The sequence below is a fragment of the Rhagoletis pomonella genome, unplaced genomic scaffold (genome assembly GCF_013731165.1).
Source record: "Rhagoletis pomonella isolate Grant_MI unplaced genomic scaffold, Rhpom_1.0 Rhpom_scaffold_00008, whole genome shotgun sequence".
NCBI classification, from domain to species: domain Eukaryota; kingdom Metazoa; phylum Arthropoda; class Insecta; order Diptera; family Tephritidae; genus Rhagoletis; species Rhagoletis pomonella.
In genome coordinates, this window is record NW_023458562.1 from 47,341,480 (window position 1) to 47,367,170 (window position 25,691).

The following is a 25,691-nucleotide window of genomic DNA, read 5'->3' on the forward strand; positions in this document are numbered from 1 at the left end:
TATAAAGAAATTGTACAGATATTTTTGAAATACGAGGGACACTAAAACGTCTTAAGAAAAAGCAAATATTGTTAAAGCTTCTTATGGCGATTCATAGGGTGAAGCTGACAAATGCGTTGAAAGATACAGTGCTCTCAGTAGCCAGTTCAGCCCAGTATTCGGTGGAAGGTCGATGAGATCACAGGGATGCTTCCTAACGTGCCTGAGATAGTATTCCAGTAGAAATATCTTACAGAGCATGCATATAGGATTTAAAAACGCGGAGCTCCTGTAAATCAGGAAATAAATGGAATGGTTTGGCTAAATCATACGAATATTTCAACACCCTCAAAGGTGGCTCTGCAAATCCAGTTCTGAAAAACCTTAGTTAAACTAAGAAAAACAAGAGAATAGTTTATCTTGAACGCATCCAATTTATGAAATTCACTTCTCCAAATAGGGGCATAATCGCAAATAGCATGGGAAGGACTAAAAAAATTAGAATGGGTATTGTCTGAGGAGATGTAGAGTTAATTCATCTCAATGGCCTCGAAAGTAAACTTATTCAGATCAGGTTTATGGACTGATTATGGCAACTTAACGTAACTTACACGCCCTCACTTAAAAACTCACTTAAATGGATGTTACTTATACATAATTGAACAGCCGAAACTTAACGTAACTTAATGGTCGCCTCAGAAAATGGATGTCGTATGTTACAAAACACGGTTTTGAGAAAATTGACTTTGAAGTTTAATCTCGAATTAAACCGAAACTAAACGGTAGATTTTTGTAATTTTTGAAGGGGACGTAGTTGGTGTTATTAGTTTTTATTTTCCATATTTTTAAATTCCATATCTCTAAACGTTAATGAGACTTAAATTGACTTTTCTTGCCGTATACATTTGTCGTAAGTAGCGTTTGCTAAGCACTTATTTTTTGTCCATAGAACATACGATAATACTAAAGTATATTTTTCAACGACGACGGTATAATTTTATGAAAAAGCCAGATATATTTATTAAATAATGATTACTTATTTAACAAAAACATATACATACATGTACCTAATAAAAAATGCTGTACATCTTTTATGCTGTAAATATTTACGAATATACGTTTTCTTTTTATAAAAACAAAAAACAATACTTCAATTCAGTCTTTTGAACATTTTCATTGGAAACTCAGTGCAAGCTAAAATTAAAAAAAAAGGTTACTTAGTTTAATTTCCAATTTTAATTGTGTTGTTATAGCAGAGAACCATCGAATTGTCGTAAGTTCAAAGTTTTGCGATACATACGACAAATGTTCTAAGTTCCGTTAAGTTAAGTTGTCATAATCAGTCTTTTCCTGAATTTTTTGTCGGCCGCTGTGGTGTAGTGGTAAGCAGTGCGCGCTTCCACTCCGCAACGCCTGGGTTCAAGCCCTGGTCAAAGCAACATCGCAAAATATATAGAAAAAGGTTTTTTCTTAACAGCGGTAACAACCTCCAAATGTATTTCTGCCATGAAAAACAGCTTCTCATAAAAACACAATCGCCGTTCGGAGTCGGCGTAAAATTGTAGGTCCCCCATCCGCTGAGTGACAACATAAAGGCGCATGCCACAAATCGGAGGAGAAGCTCGGCCAAACACTAACATATGTGTAAGCGCCAATCTATTATTATTATTATTATTAATGTTAAATTTTTAACATTTAAAAAATTTAACTTTTAAGAATTTTTAAATTTTCCAATTGGTACTTTTCCCAAAAAATAAATTCCGTAAATCTTTTTTTTTTTGTAGACATGCTTGGTTGGTTGCTTGAATTAATATTTTTCCCATATTTTGTGATTAAGTACTGTATGTAATGCATATGCACAGTGGCTCACAGTGAAAATAGTCCACCCGTCACCAAATATTTTAAAACGTTAACCCTTCTTCTCTTCTAGGTTCGAGTTCATCTTGAGGTTAAATTGAAAATCTCCAACGATGTTTCTCAACTGTAGCTCAACTGGAGAATCATAGCGTTCTCAACAAAAAGGCCATGGTTTGTTAAGAAATAGTTATGTTTCTCATCTTAAGAAAAAGATATTTTTGCAATACTAAAGTAAAAATTAAATACGTAAAATCATTTTTCGATTTTTATTTGAATCGCATGGCTCTCGTCTTTCTTTGTGATTAATTTATTTTACTTTACAGGCTCAAAGAGCGATTGGAGAATGAGAATTATAAATTTCTCCAAGGTTTAAGAACAATTGCAGAACCATGTATCCAACATCAACTTGAGAATGTATGTAAATTTCTCAAAGGTTGGAGAAATATTTTTTTCGATGTTTGTTGGGTAATTTTGTATTTTTAGATACGTGTGGCCTTATTCATAAAAAATAAAGTAGGTTTAAAAAGCTTTATAAATTGTCGTTTTCATAAATTTTTTCAATTTATAAACCTTTTTAAAAGCTGCTTTATTTTTTATGAATAAGGCTATTATTGTATATCTTTTTGGGATGTGCGATTAATCGATTAAATACTTTTTCAATTTACAATTTATTTATTCATGTTTAAGCCAAAAATTTTGGACTTTAAGCGCATAAATAAATATGAGGCTTCTAAAATGTACTTATAATTGTAGCTGAATTTTTTCAAACAGTTCTATCAAAATTTAATTCAAATATTATTTAGACGAAGACTATAGATGTTAAAAATTAAGGAAAGGAGATCTAAAAACAATTAAAAATTTATTTTGGCAGTGAAATAAAAGTTGCGATACTATGAAAGTTTTTGAGGTTTTCCAGTTTTTGTTTTTTTTTTTTGTTTTTGTTTGAAAACAATAAGGACGCTCATTTAAAAGCGCAAACCCCGTGCAGACTGGGCAAACCGTGCAATTATAAACCCTCGCAAATAAAATGTCGAAATTTGTATGGAAGGCTTTTTGCACAAAATGGGCAAATTTACTCGACAGTGTGCTGTGCAACCCTCAATCAACTGTTTTGGTTACTTTCATTTTGATTTGTGCTCTATGCGTATCCGAAATGAATGAGGTAAGACTTAAATATTTACTTGAATTTGAGTTTAAGTTGTTCAACTTCTTAAGTTAAGACTTGTCAAATAATTAACTGTCAGACATTGCACAACAAGCTTCATAATTTGTTTGAATTTGTTTAAAAAAAATTGGTTGTTTTTTAGTGTTAATGGCTTTACCTTTTTTGCAATATTTTTTTAGTAGTTTTAAAAACTTACTGCTAATTAAAAAAAAAAAGAAATATGTAAACAAAATTTTAAATAAACACAAATTTTAAGAATGAAGTAAAAGTTTCTACGCTACTGAGGTTGTCTAATTTTTGATCTTTTTTTTTAAAAACAATTTCAATACATTTTTAAAAAAATTTGTATTTCCATTTTCGTGGCCAAATTTGACTTTTTTGAATTGTAAATGCTTTAACAAATTTACAAAAATTAATCAGATCTAAATTGAAAAATTTTCATTTTAAATTATTTAAATTTTATATTAAAAAAATTAAAAATCACTTTTAGTTTTATAAATACAAATACATATATAAGAATGAAGTGAAAATTTCGAAGTTCCTGAGATTTTATTTTCTTTTTCAAAAAATTGTTTTCATACATTTTTTAAATATTTCATTTCTGTTTTCGTGGCCAAGTTTGACTTTTTGAATTTTTTTGTTTGTTTGACGAACACTTTAAACGTTAGGTTTTTAAGAAATTTAAAAAATAATGTTTCTTATCTTATTAATTTTAATACTCGTTTAAAAAACTGGCTAAAACGCTATTCATTTAAAAATTGCCATTACAAAATTAAAAATTAATTCCAAATTTAAAAAAAATATATATCTATATTAAAAAAATTTTAATCTTGCATCAAAAAAAAATAAAATTTAGTTTTATAAATATGTACAAATTTATAAGAATGAAGTAAAAGTTTCAATGTTCCTGAGGCTTTCTAATTTTTGATCGTTTTCAAAAAATTATTTATCATACAATCTTTTTAAATTCTTTGTTTCAATTTCAGAGGCCAAGCTTGACATCTTTGATTTGTTTTGTTTGGTTGATGAATACATTAACCGTTCCATGGAAGAGTTTTTAATAAATTTAAAGAAAATAATTTTTTGTTATTTTATTAATTTTAATAGGTACTAGTTTAAAAAAAACTGACAAAAAAATCTATATATATAAAACGTCGTTAAAAAATTTAAAATTAGTTCTAAATTAGAGTAGAAATTTTCAATTATAATTTATTTGTATTCAAAAAAATAAAAATAACTTTCAGTTTCATAAATATGTACAAATTTGTTAGAATAAAGTAAAAGTTTCGACGTTCCTGAGCTTTTCTTATTTTTGACCTTTTTCAAAAAATTATTTTTATGCATTTTTTTCAATTTTCATGACCGAGTCTGACTTTTTGATTGGCATTGTTTGGTTGATGAATACTGCAATACAGTGTTTTTAATAAATAAAAACCAATAAATTTTTCTTATTTCCTTAGTCTTCGTAGGTACTAATAAAAAAATATGAATTTAAAGTGCCATTAATAAATTAAAAATTAATTATAAACAAAAAAAAATAAAAATTAATTTTAGATTACTTGTTTAAACGCCGGTTTCACCAGCAATTTAAATGGAAAATATTTTCTTATTTTCTTTCAATTTCTGAAATTGGCGGTAATCGTTTTTCACATACATATGTACTAATGTTTATTTTGAGAGTGTAGAAAACATGTCGAGACATTAATGCTGCAAATTTATCGAAATTATATATTACTTTTATTTTTTTCGTAGACAGGTTGTAGCATGAAACTTCATGGCTAATGCCAAGTAGGTGCAAGTAACTAAATAAAAAAGTGCATATGTACATATGTGCATGGCTTGGTATGCAAGTTAATAAAGTATGTAGTACTATTTTAAGTAGGTAAAGTGTAATAATTCAATTACCGTTCAAAGCACGTCTTTCTCAATTGCCCCTACTGCTGTTGGATATTGCTGCTGCTGCTACACCGTTATTTTTACACGTTCTGGCGTTGCACTTTCACTTTGCCGACGGTTGGGCGATCAATCGGTATTTTTCAATTTTTCTTCAGCAGTTTTCTGGTTGGTTGGCTGGTTGGTTGTTTGGCAAACACAAAATTTATGTAGCAACAACTCACTCACTTTTTCCCAAAAAAACACAAAGTTTTAAGTCTTCAACGATGACTACGGTGTATTCTAGTTTTTCCACGCAAATTTTTTCTCAGCGAGTTTTCACTTTTTTGCGCACACTAAAGTGCAAGCTTCGGCTTACATATACGGGGACGCATACAAGCACGCAATTATTGCAAATCGTGGAGGAGGAGTGGTTATTCACAGATTCTGCTACAGCTACAGATTCTTGCTGCACTAGCCGCTGAGTAGTTGGAGCGCGGTTGCTGGATTTCCTTTTTTTTGTGATTTAAAAATTTTCAATGCTTGCGAACGAGGCGCGCGGGTATACTTTTCATACACACGTATAGCGCAGCACACTAATACAAACACACTTGCTATTTATTTAGAAGTGAAGCATTTTTTTCTAACTTTTTAAGTGATTTTTCACTTGCGATTTACGAATTTTTTTATAAGCTTTTTTTGGGCGATTTTTTTTTTTGTTGAAATTTTTCAATTTTGCACTTCAACTTAGCAAATTTACACAAATTGCAATTTTCTTTCTCTATGCACTTTTTGCACTTCTTACGTGTCTGTGTGTTTTTGTTGTTGGTTTGCCTTGTTTTTTTTTTGCTTGTTTTGCTTTTAATTTGCAATGCAATGTACAATGTCTGTATGCACGCGTGTATGTGTGTGTTTGTGTGTCGCTGTGTATGACTTCTAGATTTGCAGATTTTTAGATTGTTTTTAAGATTTTTAGAGTTTTAAAGTTTGTTAGTTGCGCTATTATTTGTTGTTGTTGTTGCTGTTGTTGTTGTTGGTGTGTGTGTATCTATGCATGTGCAAGTATATACATTTGTATTCCTGTACATATAAGTATGTATCTATTTATGTATGTAGGTAAGTATGTGTCTCTACACTGTTGCTAGTTGTTCTTAATGTTGTTGCTGTTATTATTGTTATTTGTTGTAATTGTTTTTCTCTGCTGTTAGTGGTGGTTCAAGTGTTTGGTGGTGTTTTTTTTTTATTTTCTTCAGCTCAGCTTTTTTTCAGCTTGAAACTCTTATTTCTTTCGCTTTTCTTCGCCTTGCTACGTATGCATTCATATGCCTTGTTGCACTTGTTGTTGAACACTTGCTTTTTTGCTTTAGCTGCCCTAGCTGCTTACTGCAAACGCCAACTTTTTCTACTTGCCTGGCGTTTTTTCCCCCTTTTCTTTGTTGCACTCACAAGCGAATTTTTGCACAAATTTAATTACTTGCGACTCCACGAAGGGATTAGCATACGCTTTCTTGACTTTTTATCAATGGAATTTCACAAAATTTGCAAATTTTACAACTTTACAGCACAGGAAAATTATTTTTTTCGGTTGGTATGTGGACTTGTGTGTTTGGTTTCAGACCCGCTCAGCACCTCCGATTCGCTTCAAAGTACAATTCGTACTAAAAAATTGGCCCCAAATGTGAAAAAGAGAAAATTCATTTCGCCAACACGAACCGGGCGTACAGATACATAGTCCATACGACACATACATACTTATGTATGTATGCACGTGTGTACGATGGAGACGAACGTCGTAACGCAGCGCTGCCCGAACGTGGTACGCCAAAAAGGCGAGCAGAGCGGCAGCAACCATCAGCGGGCGGCAGAACGTTGAGTGTTGGAGCGACGCACAGTGGGATGTGTTTGGAAATGAATTTACATTAAGGTTGTGCGCCAGTACGACTAAATCAGGGAATACAGAGGTTATGATCTTTAGCCCTGTCGGGTCCGAAAGCCTACAATTTAAATTATGCACGAAGAACCGAGGACCTTTTTGAAATTTTGGAAGTCGGTAAAAACACAAACCTCTTTTTTTTAAGAAAGGATATAAAAAACTTTTTGCAATCAAGTTTCTTTGAAATTTTCAACGTTTTTTCCACAAAAAATTTCTTGCAGTTTGTATATTTTTTCTGCTTTTGGTGAAATTTTTTTTTTAAGATTTCTTCCTGCAGGGCACAAAAAATTGATAGTAGCAAATTTCTTTTACATTTCTGCGTAATTTTATATGAATTTTTCGTTTTTCTTGAGAGCTGCAGACAGCCCTCAAATATGTATGTATGTATGTATGTATATGTATTTTCTAAATATTACTCAACGTAATTTTTTTCCAAAACGTAGAAAAACTGTACAGTGACTTAAAACTTAGTTTAAACGACACACAGAGTTAACCTCGCGGTAAAAGATTGCCCTAAGTTGGGTCTTTTCACTGCCTGATTAACACTTTCCAGTGATTTAGAATTTTTCGCAATTTAGTCCAGGGACCGAAAAAAAAACCTTAAATACCAACATTTTTAGTTTTAGGTTATTGTAAAATCATTTTTTATTATTATTATTTTTTTAATCAAGAACAGTGATTCTCATTACATATGTATGATTACAATCATTAAATTTAAATTTACATTTCTTCGGTCAAAATTAATCGTTCTTTTTTGATTTTTTTCTTGTAGCCCAGTAAAATTAGATAAATTTGGTTGGAAATTTTAAAAAAATTTGTACCAGCGATTTTTTGATGCAGTTTACTTCTATTTCACACATAGATCATGGATCTACAGTTTCGCCTCTAAATTTCATTTGGCAACATTCCGCCATCTTGGATATTATTTTTTTGGTTTTTTGCGATTTGCAAGCTTATTTTGCATTTTTTTATTGTAAAAAATTAGCAAAAACTGCGAAAAAATTTTACATTGCCATACGTGTCAAATAGAAGTAAACTGCATCAAAAAATTGCTGTTACAATTTTTTTTTAAGAAAAAGTCTAATTTTATTGGGCTATTGGGTTATTTGTTATTTTTGGCCAAATAAATCATATTAAACAATTTTTGTTGAGCTTGAGGCCGTTTTATTTTAAAAATAATTGTGGGATTTGTGTATTAATAAGCTATTGTTATTTTTTCCACAATAGTTTTTCAAATAAAACGGCCTCAAGCTCAATAAAAACTGTTAAATTAAAAAATAAGCGCTACTTTTCAATAGTTTTAAACTGTTATAATGGAGGCAGATTAGATAGCCACTTTAAATACATTACGATCTAAAGACTTAAATCTGAAAATAACGGTTATGGTACGATCAAAAAACAAAAATATCAAAAATAATGAAACACAAAATGAAAATCGAAAACTAACATCGAAAAATAACTATTAATCGGTTGATCGGACTTTAACGGTTAAATTATGATTTTTATTTTAACCCTTATAGGACCAAGGGAAACGCTTCTCAAAAAGCTTTTCCACTTATATGAAAACTGTTAGAATCACTTTCTCTGTTTTTACAGTGCGCCTCATTTTTATTTAGCTATTTTATTCATACAATTTTAAAACTACATATGTAAATATTTTTATCCAAACCGGAAAAATTTACCACAAATTAGAAAAACTTATAGAAAAAATTTGAGAAAATATAATTTTTTAGAAAAATGTCATTTTGATAAAAAAAAAAACAACTTTAATAAATATATCGAGCCCTAACCGCCAAAATAACGTAAGCGACATTTTTTTCAAAATTTTCTTTTTGATGCAGAAATGCATCTAGATGCTCTAGGAATATTTCTGCATCAAAAAGAAAACTTTGAAAAAAGTGTCGCTTACGTTATTTTGGCGGTTAGGGCTCGATATGACTACACTTAATTAAAGCGAGGCGATTGCCCATCTCTTTTCCGATGATCAAACCAGAAGGTGTGATAGTAAAAGTGAACATGAAATGAGCAGAAAACTTGGGCTCATGTAAACAGTTGGCAGAATTTAGCATTCTGACCCTGTCCATAGGAAAATAGGACAAACTCGAAGGAGAATGTTATAACTTTACGTCCAGAAAGTACGAGGAATGTGAATTAAGGAATCGAGAAGTCGAAAATGAACTCACACACTTCACCTCAACGAGTGTTGGCCACAAAAAGCTTTTGTTCTTTCCGGACCATATAAAATGAGTAGAAAACCTAAAGAACATTTGTATAGTACATACATACATATATATCGTCACCTGAAATGCAAAAAGACGTAACAAGCATCGCCACTGAAATGGAAAAAGGTGGCCAATATATATATATATATTTTTTTTTTCAAAAAGCGATGTGGGGAGTTGTTATTCGATAAATCCATATCAATCAAAAAATGAATTTTGAAATATATTTGAAATATATTTGGTGTTTGAATGGAAATACTAAACAAAAAATAAAGAAGATATATAAGGTTAAAATCAAGTTTTCTAATTTTTTAAATATTAATATCTTAAGGTATAGTGGTAAGCAGTGCGTGCCTGGGATCAAGCCGTGGTCAAAGCAACATCGAAAAAAAAATTTTGAAAAAAGGTTTTTTCTTGACAGCGCTCGCCCCTCGGCAGGCAATGGCAAAACCTCCGAGTATATTTCTGCCATGAAAAAGAGCTTCTCGTAAAAATACAATCGCCGTTCGGAGTCGGCGTAAAACTGTAGGTCCCTCCATTTTGTGTGAAATCATCAAGCCGCTCGCCACAAATCGGAGGAGAAGCTCGGCCAAACGCTAACATATGTGTAAGCGCCAATCTATTATTATTATTATTAATATCTTTTGAACTTCATAACCGATTAAAAAACTAATGACGTCACAATAAATAAAATTTATTTATCTTTGAGCTGATGTACATAGTTTATATTGTTTTTTGTTTTAAGGCAAAAACGCTAAAATATGAACAAAAGTAATTTTTTCTTGAAATAACCTTTTTTGGAAAAAACTGCAAAATTATTGCAAAGGAAATTTATATTATTTAGAAAGTATAAGTTATTATATTTAATTCGATATACACATTTTATCATGATCTGCTTTTCGGTTTCAAGAATTTAGTGACAATAAAAAAAATAAATAAACGAAGCAAACAAACCTCTTATATATTTTTTATTATTTACCTGCGCCAAATAATTTTGATATGGTTGAAATCAGCGTAAAAAGTTCTATCAATCCGCTTTTTTTACCGCTAAACGGTGCTTTTCTAGACTTGTTCCACGAAATTACGCAAACGAAGGTGATGCCAACGAATATTTAGTATGAAGAATTTTTGGTTTTACATAACTAGAAACTGTAGAGTGAGCAACATTCTGCGCTAGTAAAGGAGCCGATTTTATGTGTGAAAGCGAGAAGACTATTTTATTACAAAACTTTTCTATTATTCAATTATGGGCTCATATTAGAGGTTTACGCCGACAGGTTTTGCGGCCGCATCGTCGTCAACTTTAAAAAGAATCGGCGGCGACGCCGGCGCAACTGAACATATTACAGATTCCAAAGAGCCATGAGGCTACTAATCTTGTCTGAGGTACATACATACAGGTTTTCTTTGTTCTCTAAATATCCGTATGTACTATTTACATTTAAAGAAATAAATAAATTAAAAAAGTTAATTAAAAGTTATTGGAGTAATTTAAGTCGCTATTAATGAATTTTCGAAATAATCTTATGTTAAGTTAAATTACGGAGTTCTTACGATTTTTGGCGGGTTATAGATTGGCATCCATTTTGAAAACAAGACTGAGCTGGTTTTTTCCTACAGTTTAACCCATCATATCGCACCAGAGTGGACCTTTTTGAACCACTGTTTAAAAAATGGCTTATAGGTGGTTAAAATTTCCACTGAGATATTAAAATTTGCTAAGGGTAACCGAAAACGCAAATGTTCTGCTGATTATTACCGAATAGAAAATATATGAAGTGTAAGGAAAAATAATAAAAGTTTTCACTAAAAAGAGGATACTTTGAACCAGTGTAGAAAACATTGCGATTCAATGGAACAAAACCTTCTTGGGTTTTGTCTACTACTTAGAATGTTGACGTCATGTTACACATCCACGTAGTACTTGTATACGTCTTTGGGATCGCAGAATAAAATAAATTATGCTTGTAAAAATTGGCACACTAAGGTTTTGCTTTTTATTAAAAGTCTGCTTAAAAAATATTCAACTCTTTATTAAAGAGAAAAGACACAAGAAAATCAACTTGATTTTGAGGAATAAGATGCAATTAGGGCCCTTCTGTTAAACCTGCTTTCTGAGATATTACCGTTTAAAGTTTTTGATGTATAGTAATAACTCCTTTGTATTTTGTGGTATTGAAAAAAATTGACGCTATCGACCGAAAAACGTGTTTCCCATATTTTTTGCTGAGTTTTTTTTTTTTTGGAAAAATAAAGGAGTTCATATTACTGTTCAGTAGCCCAAATTAGGTAAACAGCTTTTTTAAAAATGTAATTTCATCTTGTAAAATATCGTTATTTATATGTACGTTCCTTCAAACGGTGTATTTCAATGTGCATACCATCATGAAAATTTTGTACGAAATTGCTTAGGCACCGAAATCCGCCGCCGATTTTTTCGTAACTCAGCGTCGGCGGAATGGCTCGGCAGCGTAAACCACTAGCTCATATGTAGAAGTAGACCTTCTCTTTCGTCGAGGCGTGGGCTTCAATGAACGAGATGCTGAAGAGTCTTGCTTTCATGCAGATTGAGCGATAGTACCTTGAGACGAAGTCAGTAATCTAAACTTTTTTATCTTAATATTTATGGTTGGAAAAAGAATCAATTGATTTTCACAATTGAATTTCGACTAAGCATCAGAAAATTTTGCGGAGCATCTAACGAAGAAAAACCAAGAGATAGTTTCAGGAACCCGGTTAAGTATTTAATAAACTCATGAAAACTTGGCGCCAAATGGTCTTAACTATTGCTAAAAGCCTGATTATGGCAATTTAGCTTAACTTAACGGAACGTAGAACTTAGAGAATCAAAATGAAACAGATTTCGCCGTGGCATTAAATTACGTTAAGTTTCGGCTGTTCAATTATAAGCAACACCCATTTTACAGAATTTTTAAGAGAGAGTCGTAAATTACGTTAAGTTGCCATAATCAGACCATTACCCTACAAACTTTTGGTGCTGTGGTCTTTAGTCGATTGCTGTGAATTGATTAGTCGTTTGACTAGGCTGCAGAACTCTATATAGCGGAAAATTTCCTTCAAATCCCACCGTTTGGCACTGTTTGTGTAGCTTTAATATTTTTGTACGGTCACATTTGTCGCATGTTATTGCTATATTTGATCCATTCTTCATCACCCGTAATACAACACATAAAAATTAACAATGTTCTGACAAGGACTATGACAGAGAGGACCTGAGAACGAATACGTGCATATGTATGTAGGTCAAAGTTTTCCCTCCTTTTGTACATTCCTATGAGAAATCGTTGTGGTAAACATGTCATCCTAATATTTTAGAGAACATTTCTATGGAACATTATAATCCTCTAACTCCACAAAAAGTGGGTCTTAAAAAAAAAGTATATTTACATAAAACAGCGATATAACGGATTATAATGCTTTACAAAAATATTTGTCTTTAAATTCTACTATAAGTCTCCACACCAAAGATTAAAATTCATTTAAAACATTCGCATTAAGTCTAAAGTGAAAACGTGGTTAAGCGTTAATGTTGTACTTATCAGGGACAGTTACAAGTTTTATCGCAAAAACGTTTTTTTTTCAAAACAGTTATTTGATGAGAAATATGTTTTTATTTCGTTGATAACAATTATTTTCCAACGTTAATTTTTTACGTTGTCTGATAACGTTGTAAGATAAGGATATTTATGGAGATGGATATGGAGAATAAGATAAATATGATGCAAATAAAAGTGAGAGAGTGAAATAACTCTTATCAGACAACGTAAAAATAAACGTTGGGCAATAACAGTTATCAAGGAACGTAAAAACAAACGTTGGGCAATAACTGTTATCAAGCAATGTACAAAATAAAACTCTTACCGGCGAAACAAAAAATATTTCTCATTTAATAACTGTTATGAAACAACGTTTTCGTTAAATTTTAGAATTCGGCCAACGTTGTCAATTTGTTAACTCGAAATAACAGTTATTTATGGTCCCTGGTACTTGTTTTGAGTTTAGAGTCGACTTTATTTTGACTATGAATATGCCTCAACTTCTTTTGCAAAAATTTTAACGTATCTGCTGTCCAAAACGCAACACTGTGCTATAGTTGGGCAGGGGGAGGCACATACATACGTTTCTCACTGCTACGAGTACCGATCCACTTGCCACTGTAATTGTTTTTGCCTTTTCCTCAATTGAAAATTTTAGCTACATACATAGCGTGCCGAGCGGCAAAATGTTGCTGCTGCTGCAAAGTCGCGACTCGCAAACAGCATAGCATGGCGAGTACTCAGCATGGCCGATGAACAAACATAGAAACATACGTACTACATATGTACCTATCTACATACAAACAAACTAATATAAGAAGTAGATACATAAGTTACAACAAAATTGGCCAGTAGCGGCAGCAACAACAACAACGAGGAAAGTAGCAACAGCAATAGCGCAAGTAGTGTAAGTACACGAGCAATTGGAGAAGTCGTCGTCGTCGTGCTTTAACTGCTTGCGCGTACAAATTGTTGTAATTGTAATTACAATTGTTGAGGCTGCTCACTGCCGGAAAGGCTGCATATGTACGTGCACACAAACACGGTTGCCACTGTCAAACTTGGTTGTTTTTCTTTTATTTTTTCGAATTTGGTTGTTTCGTAGTTTTTATTACCTCCCTTTTATTAGCTCGGGATGTAACTATGTAATATTGATGCGCCTAAAAGATGCAGCAATTTTATTCTCAAGTTACATACCTGATGACAGTACGAATGGAAATTATAATAGCGAGGTTTTAGTTTTTTAAACTATACTTTTTTTCTCTGATTTGGTCGTTTTATTTTTTTAATTAGAAATTAGCAAACTTTTTCTTTACAAAAGGTATTATTGCGCACTGAATGCCAAAAATGAAATTATCTTTTTAAATTCCTATATTTTATTAGAGGATTAACAATTGTTTATGTAAAATAGCGGTTAAAATGGTTTAATGGGGGTATAATTATATATTTTTTATCAGTTTAAAAACATTTCGGTTTAGTTAGAAATCCTCTAAAACCATCATTACTTTACATAAAAAATTTTAAGTTTAAGGTTTTACGACGTGCATATCAAATATATATAAAAAGTAAATACATATGTCTGTGATTGAACGCACAAGTTTTTCAATAAGTTATGTTTTTTGTAATAAATTTTTATTCTTGGAATAGATACGTGAAAACCAATTTTTTTTTTTTAATTTCGTTGTATTTTCAGATTTTGGTTGGTTATTTTTTTAATATGTGGCAACCGTGTACACAAATGAACGTATATAAATTTATTGTAAATACATACATATGTATGTATATATTTTCATGCATACGAGTCTAACTATGGCGCGCGCAAAGTGGAGAAAATACAGAGATGAATTCGCCGCGCGCATGGAAAACGTGAAAGAGCGACAAATACACTGGGCACAGTCGGTAGAGTGGCCACTTTCTCAGAAATCCTTCAAAACAAGAGAAGTTTTGAACAGAGTGTCCAGATTGGCCGATTTAGCGCCAATTTGGCGATTTTTGTTTTGGATATTTGCGCGTAAAAGTTTAGGAAATCGCCTTTGGCGATTTTGGTCAATTTTTTCCCTTGAATTCAATTTTTTGTGCTCTATCATGTAAATGTGTCGAAACACGTGATAAATAGGTTATGGAGTTAGAGCTTTAATTTTGATTTGGCAGCACTTTTTATTGTTATCGATTTTGTTGTAGCATATCGAACATTTTCCAATATTAAACCACCATTTGTGACAACTCCCGCTGAATGTGAAATTTGCAATTTCATTTGTGGAAATAGCTGATCTCGCCGTATTATGGCTTTTGTTTTATTTTTGGCGCCGAGCGCTTAAAACGGGTTGTGCGATTAATCAATTAATATGAGTTATGATAAATTTATTAATTGCGCAGTTCTATTGCAAAATGTGTTAATACAAATATTTTTTAAAAGTATGAACATTTTTAAAGAAAATTGTTCGTACATCACTATCAAAAACCTAAGTGATTTGTGTTATTTATAATTACCCTGAAGGCATTACATTCGTTTTTGGTTTTAAAAACTATGTTATAACAAGATCCCATTTTCAAAATAAATGATTTTTTAAGCCAATTTCATGAGTTTTATGAAAAAATTGCGATTTTTTTCAGAAATGGCTCTTTTATTTTGAAGCAATCTGGACACTCTGGTTTTGAATACTCTTGAGGATTTTGTGAGGAATTTTTAGTTCAAACTTATTGGCATGTTGATTTATTTTTCTACAGAATTGATATAACTTTAAAATTTTTCGTAAAAATCGACAAGCAAAAGATTGAAGATTTGGAATTTGTATTGTGCACCCAAATTCAAAAATAATAAAAAAAACCTTTAAATGCTTTATAAATCGAAACCTGGTATAATGTCATTTATTAGGCTTTTTAATTAATAATGCTATAAGGAACTATGAAATTCTTAAATAAATTAGGATCAAAAGCAATTTCGTTTATATTTTTACATTAATTCTTAAAGAATAAGGAACAAGAGGCAAAACGAGGACATATAAGTAGTAAAGGATGAAAGATAAGCGACAATTTTTAAATTGGACCCTAACTTTAAAGAAAGAGCGGGTCCGGCAAGCAAAGAAGTGTCCAAACTAACGATAAGTTAAATAATTAATGGACTAACTTATGCCGCGTTGAAAATATGTATGCAAAATATTTTAAGTCTTTTCAAAAGAGTAGACAATATTATCGAAATAATTAGACATCGTGTTTGGCGCAATACAAAACAATTTCGCAATGAAAATTTTATGAAAGTATCAGTAGATCAAACCATCCTAAGCAGAATTTTTTTTTCAAGACATTAATGAAAGACTATTTATGAATAAATAAACTTAAAATATTAATTTAATTAATGTACGATTATTTTAATATGTAAATTGTTTTCGTCTTCTCATTTATTTCACGACGGAAATGATTTACGTCTTCTCTTAATAATTATATGGGACTTTTATTGAAATGAAACTTCTTAATTGAGTTCGAAGATTTAACGCCATGATTGTTAATGTCATCGAATCTGTATCCAGTGATCGGACTTAAAAATTCTGTGTGGTAGAATCTGGAAAAAAAAATGTGGTAGATTTCAAAACAGTGTGGTAGATCTCAGGTCTTGGATCAAACTTTGTACAAAAATTCAAGAAATTCTGTAAGGTTTCACCTAAATTGCAAACTTTTTAATTAGACTCTAAAACAAATTAATTTTAGTATAACAAAGTGTTAGATTGAAGTTGCTAAAAATTGCGTTGACTTTTCGCAATTTTTTTCCTTGACAATGTAAAGCGGTTCCCTCCATATCAAGATATTTTTCGAACATAAATTTTTTTGGAACCTTGCGGAGTGCTGCCAGCGTTTCTTTTTATCACATCACGCTGTAGCGAACAAATGCGGCACGCTACAGAAACCGCTACTTGGGATTTGCCGATTTTGACAATCCTCAAGTAAATGTAAACAACGCCTCAGAAACTTTAGATGCACTGAAATTTGCTAATACTTTCACAAAAATCGCCGTTATTTTTTTAATTTTCGCCGTTAATTATTTTTATAAATCATATATTTACCATTCGGCTTTGTTTACTTTTACTTGAGAAATTTCAGAAGGAAATTATGTCGAGCAAAAATAAAACTAGGTACTCAAAAACGCGAATATTTGGTAGATTTCAGACCTTGTGTGGTGGTAGATGCTCAAAAATGGTGGTGTGGTAGATGCTCAAAAAAGTGGCAGATCTACCACCATGTGGTAGAAGTCCACTGTCTATATCGTTTATTCAATTTTCAAAAATTAGGTGGCAAATTAAAGGGCTTTGCTTTTACGTGGTTTTAGTTTTTTAAAAGGGTTGCCAGATGTTAGCAAATCAAATTCCAATAATCGAGCTCAGAGATATTTGCGTTTAATTTCGTGAAATCGGCAGTACATGGGACGTTTTTGATTTCAAATATCAAGATAAGGATTAGTTTGGGTCTCTGATAAAAATGTTAACCAAAACTGCAATAAAAATGTTATATATTTCAGTATATAAAAACACGAAGAGGTTTCAAGCTCTAATTTTTCGATGACCTTAGTATTTTTATAAATCACCCAAGTGTGTATTTTTTATGGGAAAACTTAGCTTTCAAGAATATTTTACAATGTCGAAAACTTAAATAGGCACGGGGCATTTTTACAAGGTTTGCTATTTTCTCTTGTTTGACAAAAAAATAAAAGCCATGTAAGCTCGAATTTCAATCTTTGAACAAAAATTTGGAAAATTCCACAAAGTTTCATTAGAACTTCGAGTTTTTAATTAGATTTCATAGACGATTTTTTATTGTTAATGATTTTCTCCATACAAAAATGTGTCGAACACACTATGTATAAAAAAAAACGTAAAACAGGCAACAAAAATTCCAAAAAGCAACGCTACTTCAGACTTGTACTTTATTATATCGCACGTTTAAAAATATAGAGATGTAATTCAAAATTTACGTTTTTGGAGATTTCATCATACAATTAATAAGCTTGATAAGTAGAATACATACATATGATCAGCCTAACAGATGGGTAAACTTCCCTAAAATGGCGAAGATATATGCATTTTCATCTGTGTTTTGGTATACTAACTGTATGAATTGATCAAACTTTGATTGCGTTTTCCTACAAAATTTAAATTTTGAAATAATTCTATATATCTGTGGTCATAACCAATAATCGCTTAAGTCGAAAAACCTGAATTCGAGAAAAAACGCTTAGGATTAGGATTGTAATTAGCGATCTGAAAATATCGATGGCACTATCGTACCACAATCGATAGTTCTCAATACTATCGATAATTTTGGTTTTTCTTACATTATTGTTTTATCGCTTATTGTCACTTTAAATGCACATTTGATAAAGCGCCTTTTAATAAAAGATATTTCGGCAGCGTACATTTACCAGCACTTTCCTGTTTCAGCGGGTGTTTTGATAACAGAAAGTATGGATAGTTTCGTGAAAAGAACTGAAATAGGTAAATATCGGATATTGAATGAAGTAAAATGACTGATATTGAATGATAAAATATTTGATATTGAATAAAGAGCGTGTGTGAATCGGTAACAAAGTTCGCGGCGAGTAAACTTTTGACAACTAGGAGGTGAATAAAATTTCAGTAGCTATGAGGCTATTGAAATTTTTGACAAATGAATAGAAAATTTTGACAATCGCAAAGACGAAAAATGTGAAAATGTGCGAAGATGTGAAATTTTTCGTTAAATAAAAGCTTCAACTGATGAGTTGCGATCAGCGATGGTAGATGTTTTCTTAAAATATTAAATATTTTTTAAGAAATATTTTAATTTTGTAAGAAATTGTAAGTTTAAAGAACTATCGAAAACTATCGATAGTTATCGATGGTTTCTATACAACTATCGCATACTATCGATAGTGTCTACTATCGATAGTTTTAGACCACTAATTGTAATGTTAACCTCATGAGGGAACCAAAGTATTTTCATCTACAACTTTTTATATAGCTTAGATAACGAGATGGGAGTTTCATATAGACATAGAATAGGAGTTAGAGAAAACCGTAGCATATATAACTCAATTCTTTCTTAAGTCGAGTTAGGCGGTTATTGCTTATGACCACAGATATTATAAAACGTGCGATATGAAAATTTAATAAACTATAAAAAGTTAACCCCAAATTGTTTCTAAAAATTATTTTTAAAATTTAAGGTGTGAAAATTTTATGAAGTTTTGTTGAAATTTATCTTATTTGTATACAAAGTCTGAAATTCGGCCATTCAAACAAATTTTCGCAAATCAGATAATTTTAAAATCTAATTGAAAACCGACCTTAAGAAAAAACTTACGTGTTTGGGAGACTCCTCTTGAACTGTACAAGCAACGATGACAGCTCGGAAGCGACTGATATAGGTAGTACGCATTTATTACACAAGCCTGCGAAATTAAATTTTTCCCCTTCCAATAAGTATGTAACTTTTTTTATATCTAGGTATTTTAATGTAATACATTTTTGGTTTTTTTCTAGCATGTCGAGATTTTTTTATTGGTGACTTGATTTGAGTACGCCGAATTCAAAGGTGTTAACAGTTTTTTGTCATGACCCCATACAAAATTGTCAAATTAAAATTTTGCCTAAAAAGTATGGTTTTTCACTAAATTATTCTCTTAAAGTCTGAATATTTCGTTGAATTTTCAACGAAACTAATGGCTATGCTAAGAAAACATATACATTTGTACATATGTATCAGGATACAATAAAACTATTTGCAAACTATTTCGATCACATTTGTGAATTTTGAGCAATTTTATTTTTTTAACTCTTTTGAGGAAAAAAATGTTATTTCAACATTTCGTCCCTTATTAGATTAACAATTGTTCCACAATGAGCTTAAAAAATGGGCCCCCGTGACCAAAACGCGTCGGTTAGTAGCAATCTTGTACTTTTTGAACATTTTTAACAATATCGGTGATTTGCTTATGTATGTATGCCTTCGTATTCTGGAGTAATTTAGTTCCAATTAGAAAACTTTTTTGCGGATTTTCGCAAACGGTGTAGTGGCAACACTGAGAGATGTTCCCAAAATCGAGCTGTTGTACAGTGTTGCCACAGACAAGTTTTTTTTCCTACCAAAATTTCCTACCATAACCAACCAAAACCTACCAAACAATTTTTTGAGTTTTTAATATATTTATTTTCAAGTTTATTAAAAATATACACCCTCATTGCGAGAGTCGTGTCGAAAGCAAGTCGTTTTTCGAGAGTGGAATCGTATCGAAAATTACACGTCATATCCTATAATTGCGCGGGAATAATTACACGCGGGCTTCTTTATTCGTGTCTAGTGATGATATTGTTGTTATGATTATTATTACATCGGAAATACTCGCGCTGCGACCTAAGAAGATCTATTGTGCTAAACCCTAATTGTAGACTCTCCAACCTTAGACTATTTAAAAAGCTAAGCACTTTGGATGGAGACATGTTCCGAATTTTAGATGGGGAAGACAGTCGTTCTCCAAGGTGTATCAATCTACGATTCATGCTTCGTCGGTAGGAACATAGAAAATACTCTGGGTTTCCTCCACCAGCCCACAAAACATACAGTGCGTCTCTACAGAAAGACCAATTTAATTCAAATGGTACGTTAACTTGCAGTGTGCTGTCAGGTAACCAGAATTCTAAGTTAAAGGAGTCTATCGGAGTTCCTCCTGGAAGGAGTTATGAATCTCTTTGATTGTCTTATTTCCTTTGGCTTCCGTCAGTGGACAGAAATCTGAGGTTATTCCCAGCAAGCTCCTAAGTAGTTCTTCAGTGTATCCTTTAGATGTACCGCAGATTAGCTTGGGACCATGCAAGCGCATTTGAGCTCCACGCTTTGCGAGGCAGTCAGCATTTTCGTTGCCTTCAAACCCTTTATGTCCCGGAACCCATCACAAAAGTTGGCAATCCGACATAATATTTATGGGAAATGTTTAGTTATTGGCCCATCGTTTTTCGGGTGGGGGGCGGAGGGGGAGGGGGCGTGGCCCCCCAAACCCCCCTCATTCGAAAGGGGACAGTCGCCACTTTACGAAAAGCCCCACCCCCCTTGGGGACCTCCCACAGACCCCTAGGGAACCGTTTGAAAATGGGGTAAAAACGGCATTTTCCGAGGCAAACTGGCAGTTTGAAGTGGAATATAACCCAACTAATGAGAACCGTGGGATTTTTAAATAAAAGAAATTATCCCAAGTTGGTTATCAGGCGATTTGAAAAAAAAATAAACTAAAAAAAAATTTAACTAAAAATATTGTGAAATTAAGAAAAAAGCGACAGATAGAAATGTTGTAGTCTTAGTAATATGATAGTATTTTAGCGCAGAACTTCTTATTGCGTAGGCGGCCTTCGGCCGCACTTAGGGATTATAACCCTCACTACGTAGAATTCTCTTCTGTGTTGCCAAAGAAAGGGGGCTGAACACCTTTTGCAGAGAACACCTTTCTGCGTAGGCGGCCTTCGGCCGCACTTAGGGAGTATAACCCTCAGGCAGTAGAATTCTCCTTTCTGTTTTGCGAAGAAAAGGAGCTAAACACCTTTTGCAGAGAACACCTTTGTATATTTTTAATGCTTACTGGGTTATATCCTATCTTCTTTTGTCTCTCATTCTTTTGCATATTTCGGAGTTTGACAGCTGAACTCCGTCATTTAATTTGCATGTGCAACCAAAGTCAGACGCATGATTTTGAAGGTGTTTTTGTTTAATGAATTGTGATTAATTGGTTAATATTAAAGTCGTAAATCAAGTTATAACTAATCGAGTAAAGTGTAAAGTGAAGGGGAATACAAAAATGAATTGGTGAAGTGGCTGCTTTAAGGAGAATAGGAGTGATAAATGTACGCTAATTTCCAAATTTTACAAAAAAGGGCATATTTCAAACCCAATTTGTAAATAAATTAGTAACCAAAAATTAGAATAGTGGATGTTAAAATAATGGGTAGACCCTTGGCTACAAGTGTGTGCAATTTGGATCGGGTCACCCCTTTGGACGCAATACCCCGAAATAGGTGGGCCACTTACTAAACAGTACCCATATTTATTCTGACCTCCGCTTGGAATATGGTTGAGTACGATCCCATTGGCAGACTTTCCTGGAATCTTGGTCCAAGAACGCCATAAAGTATATATATGGATGTTTATATTGTATATTGGCAATAATAAGAGTATACGTATGTACTTAGGATTCAGGTAATTTACATGTTAGCGGTCGCCGTTATACGAATACACCGGTGAAATATTCGTGTAAAAAAATGTTGCTAAAATATTTGGGGATACATATTTTCTATTTCTCGCAACTAACTATTACTCATTGTCACCGAAACTACCAAATTCCAATCAAGCCTACCAACCTACCAAATGGAAAAAACCTACCAGTTTTGGTAGGAAAAGTCCATGTTTGGCAACACTGCTGCTGTACAAAGTGGTGTTGGAATAAGAGAGCGTGCGTGTATGTGTGCATGAGTGGGTTAAGGGGAAAAGGGCAAGAGCAGAGACAGCAAGAAATGTAGCAAAAACACAAGCAACAAAGGAAAGCATAAAAACGAACGCCGAACGAACAACAAACAAGCGAATAACAATTTTCAAGCGTTGCAAATAAGAAAAAAAAAACGATTGGACGTTGTGAATTGTTTGTGGTGTAATAAATGCAATAAATATGGCCGTCTGATATGCATACCTACATTTATACTTACTACCAGACATGTACTTCTCTTAAATTCAATGAAAAAAGTATTACACTTACCTTAAACTCCGAGAAAAAATCCAAGCCGGCCTTCAATCCAAATGTTTAGCCACTTTTCGAAAGGTTTTTGTCTGTTTTTATTAACTCTTTAAATTGCCCACACAAATATGTACACAATATTCACACTCGCGTGATTCGGTATTTATTTATTTCTTTTATCAATTAAACAAGAAAAACACAACACCACGAAACGCGAAGCCGCAGATCGATTTCACGAGAAATATTTACTATGCACAGTGTCCAATTGAGACTGACTTCCGAGTTGCTTGTACGCGAGTATTTTGGCTTGAGTTTTGATTTTGGTTTTCTTTTGGCTGGTTTTGTTGCTGTTTATTTTACGGCGAATATATCTGCGGGCAGACGCAGTAGCAAACGTATACAACAAGTATATAAAGTGGCTGAGTAAGCATGGCTGACTGAACGGTAAATTCATGACGTTTACCCAAGGTTGCCATTTTTGCCGAAATGTAGCATTGCTAAAAACCCACTAGGGGCCATCTTCGTTCTCCTCACCAAAAGAAAGAATGTCAATTTGACTAATGTCCCACAGGAATTTTGGATATCGCAAAAGGAGGGGTTTTTAGGGATAACCCTGAACAAGGGGCTAAAGTAAAAACAAGTTTGGAAGAAAACTAGATATCTTGAAAGCGAAAATAATATATTTTATATTGAAATAATGTGTGCAAAACATTTAATTTGAAGTTCGAAATTGGTCTCCCATAATTCAGAGAGTTTTTTTCCGAGGCGTGAATAGTTAGATAATTTTACTCCCTGTTTGAATAATTAAATAAATCTATAACTTATTTTGGTAATTTTTTCACATTTTGGTATACTTTTTGCCCAAAAAAAAAAAAAGCGTATATGGCAACCCCGCGCTTACAAAGCCCATTTGCAAACACGCAGCGTTCAAGAGAGTCATTGAAAGAGCGCAAAGTAGAGCAGCGGCATTTCAAGCAAATGAACAAGTGAGCGCAGAGCGCGTCGCCAACTCAGGTGAGCGCGCCCACACATTTGTATTGTTACGTGGCACACACACAGAGGCAACCACCGTCAGGGAGGTATCAATGTAGGAAAAGGTTTAGGGCGACCTAATGCATTCTGCGGGCATGCATATGAATGTGTATAGAAACAACTTTGGCTTTGCATGGAAAATGAAATATGTTCCTACATATGAGCTGTTTATTTTGAAAGTGGCATAAGTCACTGCGTACCTCTTGTGCTTAAATGACCGGCTACTTGTAACCGAATGCATCTGTAAATCGCTTTGTCGTCAGAACCTAACGACCAAATCTCTTACCTTTGGTCGAGGAAGTTGAACGAATAATCGACGTGTTCAGATACTCAGTTCCTTAAGCACAACAGGTGTGAATCGACTTATGCCACTTTCAAAATAAACGGCTCTTAATAGGTAATGGATTTTTGGTTGGCAAGGTAGGAGTCTGTTCAATAAATGACTATAAGTGACCATAGCATCAAGGTGTCAGGTATAGTAGTCGAGAGTTCTAGATTTAATTTAAGCCTAAGTAGAAGGTTCTATTACCTTTCGTTTCTTTGCTAGAGCTTCTCAAATTTGCAAAAATGCGAATTTTTGGCAATTTAATCTCGTTTTGCGTTTACGTTTGTAATCAGCACAATAAAGGCTATCAAAAATAGCTTTAACATTTGTCTCACCAAATTTTTTTCGTTTTTGATGGCCTATGTTATTTTTTAAATTTTGACCCAAAAACTTAACATGTAAGCGTCGCACATTGGTTCCAAGCATGCTCTAAACTCAATTAAAAAAAAAAACGCCTTTTATGGAAAAATAAAAACGAAGCTTTAATCCTCATTAAATTCTACATTTGGGGGTGAGCTTTCAACTTTCTATCGTTTTTTGGCTGGGAGATATGCGTGTCCAAAGTTATCAAATTTGAATAATATTTTTGTTATTCAAAACTGAGAAAGTCAAATGAGCAATTCAAATTGTTTCTGTAAGAAAGCGGTATTATATTTCGTTATTTTAGTTTTTTCATTACTTAAAATGAAGTTTATTTATTTTTTTGGCGTGTGTTTTTTGGAATTGGCTGTTTTAAAAAAATTATACTTGAAAAGAACTAAACGAACGTTCATTTTATTCAAGTGTAATTTTCAAAATATTTTTTGTTTTTAATGCGCAAAGCGCTTTTAAATTTGACAGTACTGGAATAAAGTATGTTCCTTCGTTATTAGGAATCCAAGTTCAAAACCAAAATCGCTTTGCGCATTTTAAATAAATTGGTTTTAAAATTTCAATTTGATTTTAATTAAACACAAAAACGTATACTTCTAGCTAAGTTTGATTCTGTTTCATTTCGAACTTAACTATTTATTATTTTAAGGCCGATCAATGAATAAAAAGCGGAAGTAGTTCTAACAAGGACTTTAAAAACTTTAGAAAGATCTATAGTACAAAAACGAGTCGCACCGACAATTTACAAGACGTTTTTATAGGTTTTTAGTTTCACCAGATCCTCTGATTACTTGCTCGCGCTTGTTGCCAGTGTTCTCAAACCAGAGATCTTTTTTTTTGGCGAAGTAATGGAGTTAAACAGTTGAAGTTGAAGCGAATAATATTAGTTTAACGGGGCTTGGATGAGACTTAGATTCCGACTGCGAGGAATAAGTGTCACACTTTTCATTATATAGTCCTTATCTTAATTATAAGACACACACATATTGAAAAGTTTTGACAATTTTTTTACTATTATTTCATTTGAATTATTATTATTATTTTTTTTTATAAAAATATGGTTAATCCTTCACCGATGTTTTTAATTATATATTGGAAATTGATTTTGAGTACGTATTTTTGTGGCCCGTTCAATTTCAGTACATAAAAGTGCCAATTTGAAGTAACTAGAAAATACCGTTCATTTTTGGGAATGTACTAAAATTAAATCAGTTACAAAACTGCATACCTAAAATCCTTTTAATAGTGCTTAGCCTAACTATGCGACAATCACATATTCATTTTTATTTAATTTTAATATTTATTTTTTAGGACTTGTTCTTCCTGATTATATTTTAACATAAACTTTCCTATCCTTAGTAAAATTAGCTGGGAAAGAGTCTGTACATACAAAATCGGTCACTAATGGGTTAAAATATGGTCATCAATTCGTTAGGTCAAAGTCGTGAATGGGTTAAATTATTCATAATTTGCATAGTAATAAAATCAAATTAACTTAACATAAGTCATTACACAGACATGGGTTAATGCATGATCAATAATGGGCTAAGATGTCCTGTACTCTTAAGGCCCGTCCACATACAACTTCTGCGTTGTGTTGGCGTTGACGTTAGCGCCTAAAAATTAAAATTTTTA

At 32.6% G+C, this 25,691-nt stretch overlaps 2 protein-coding genes across 8 annotated transcripts in view; both read right to left on the minus strand.

Moving 5' to 3' along the window:
- LOC118745010 (heterogeneous nuclear ribonucleoprotein L) overlaps positions 1 to 22,736 on the minus strand; it is a 409,030-nt gene extending 386,294 nt beyond the window's left edge. For 6 of the 7 annotated variants that reach the window (XM_036478513.1, XM_036478512.1, XM_036478511.1 and 3 more), the window contains exon 1: positions 4,907 to 5,902. The gene's annotated coding sequence lies outside the window, so the exon portion shown is untranslated. Of the gene's footprint in view, positions 1 to 4,906; positions 5,903 to 22,348 lie in introns of those variants that run through there. The other variant, XM_036478507.1, reaches the window with a different exon arrangement.
- On the minus strand, positions 5,880 to 5,973 carry LOC118745011 (putative uncharacterized protein DDB_G0293968; the record flags this gene model as incomplete). The annotated part of the gene is given in 1 exon segment (XM_036478515.1): positions 5,880 to 5,973. A coding segment is annotated over 1 exon segment (50 nt), but the record flags the coding sequence as incomplete, so codon positions are not given.
- Positions 22,737 to 25,691: the final 2,955 nt, after the last annotated feature.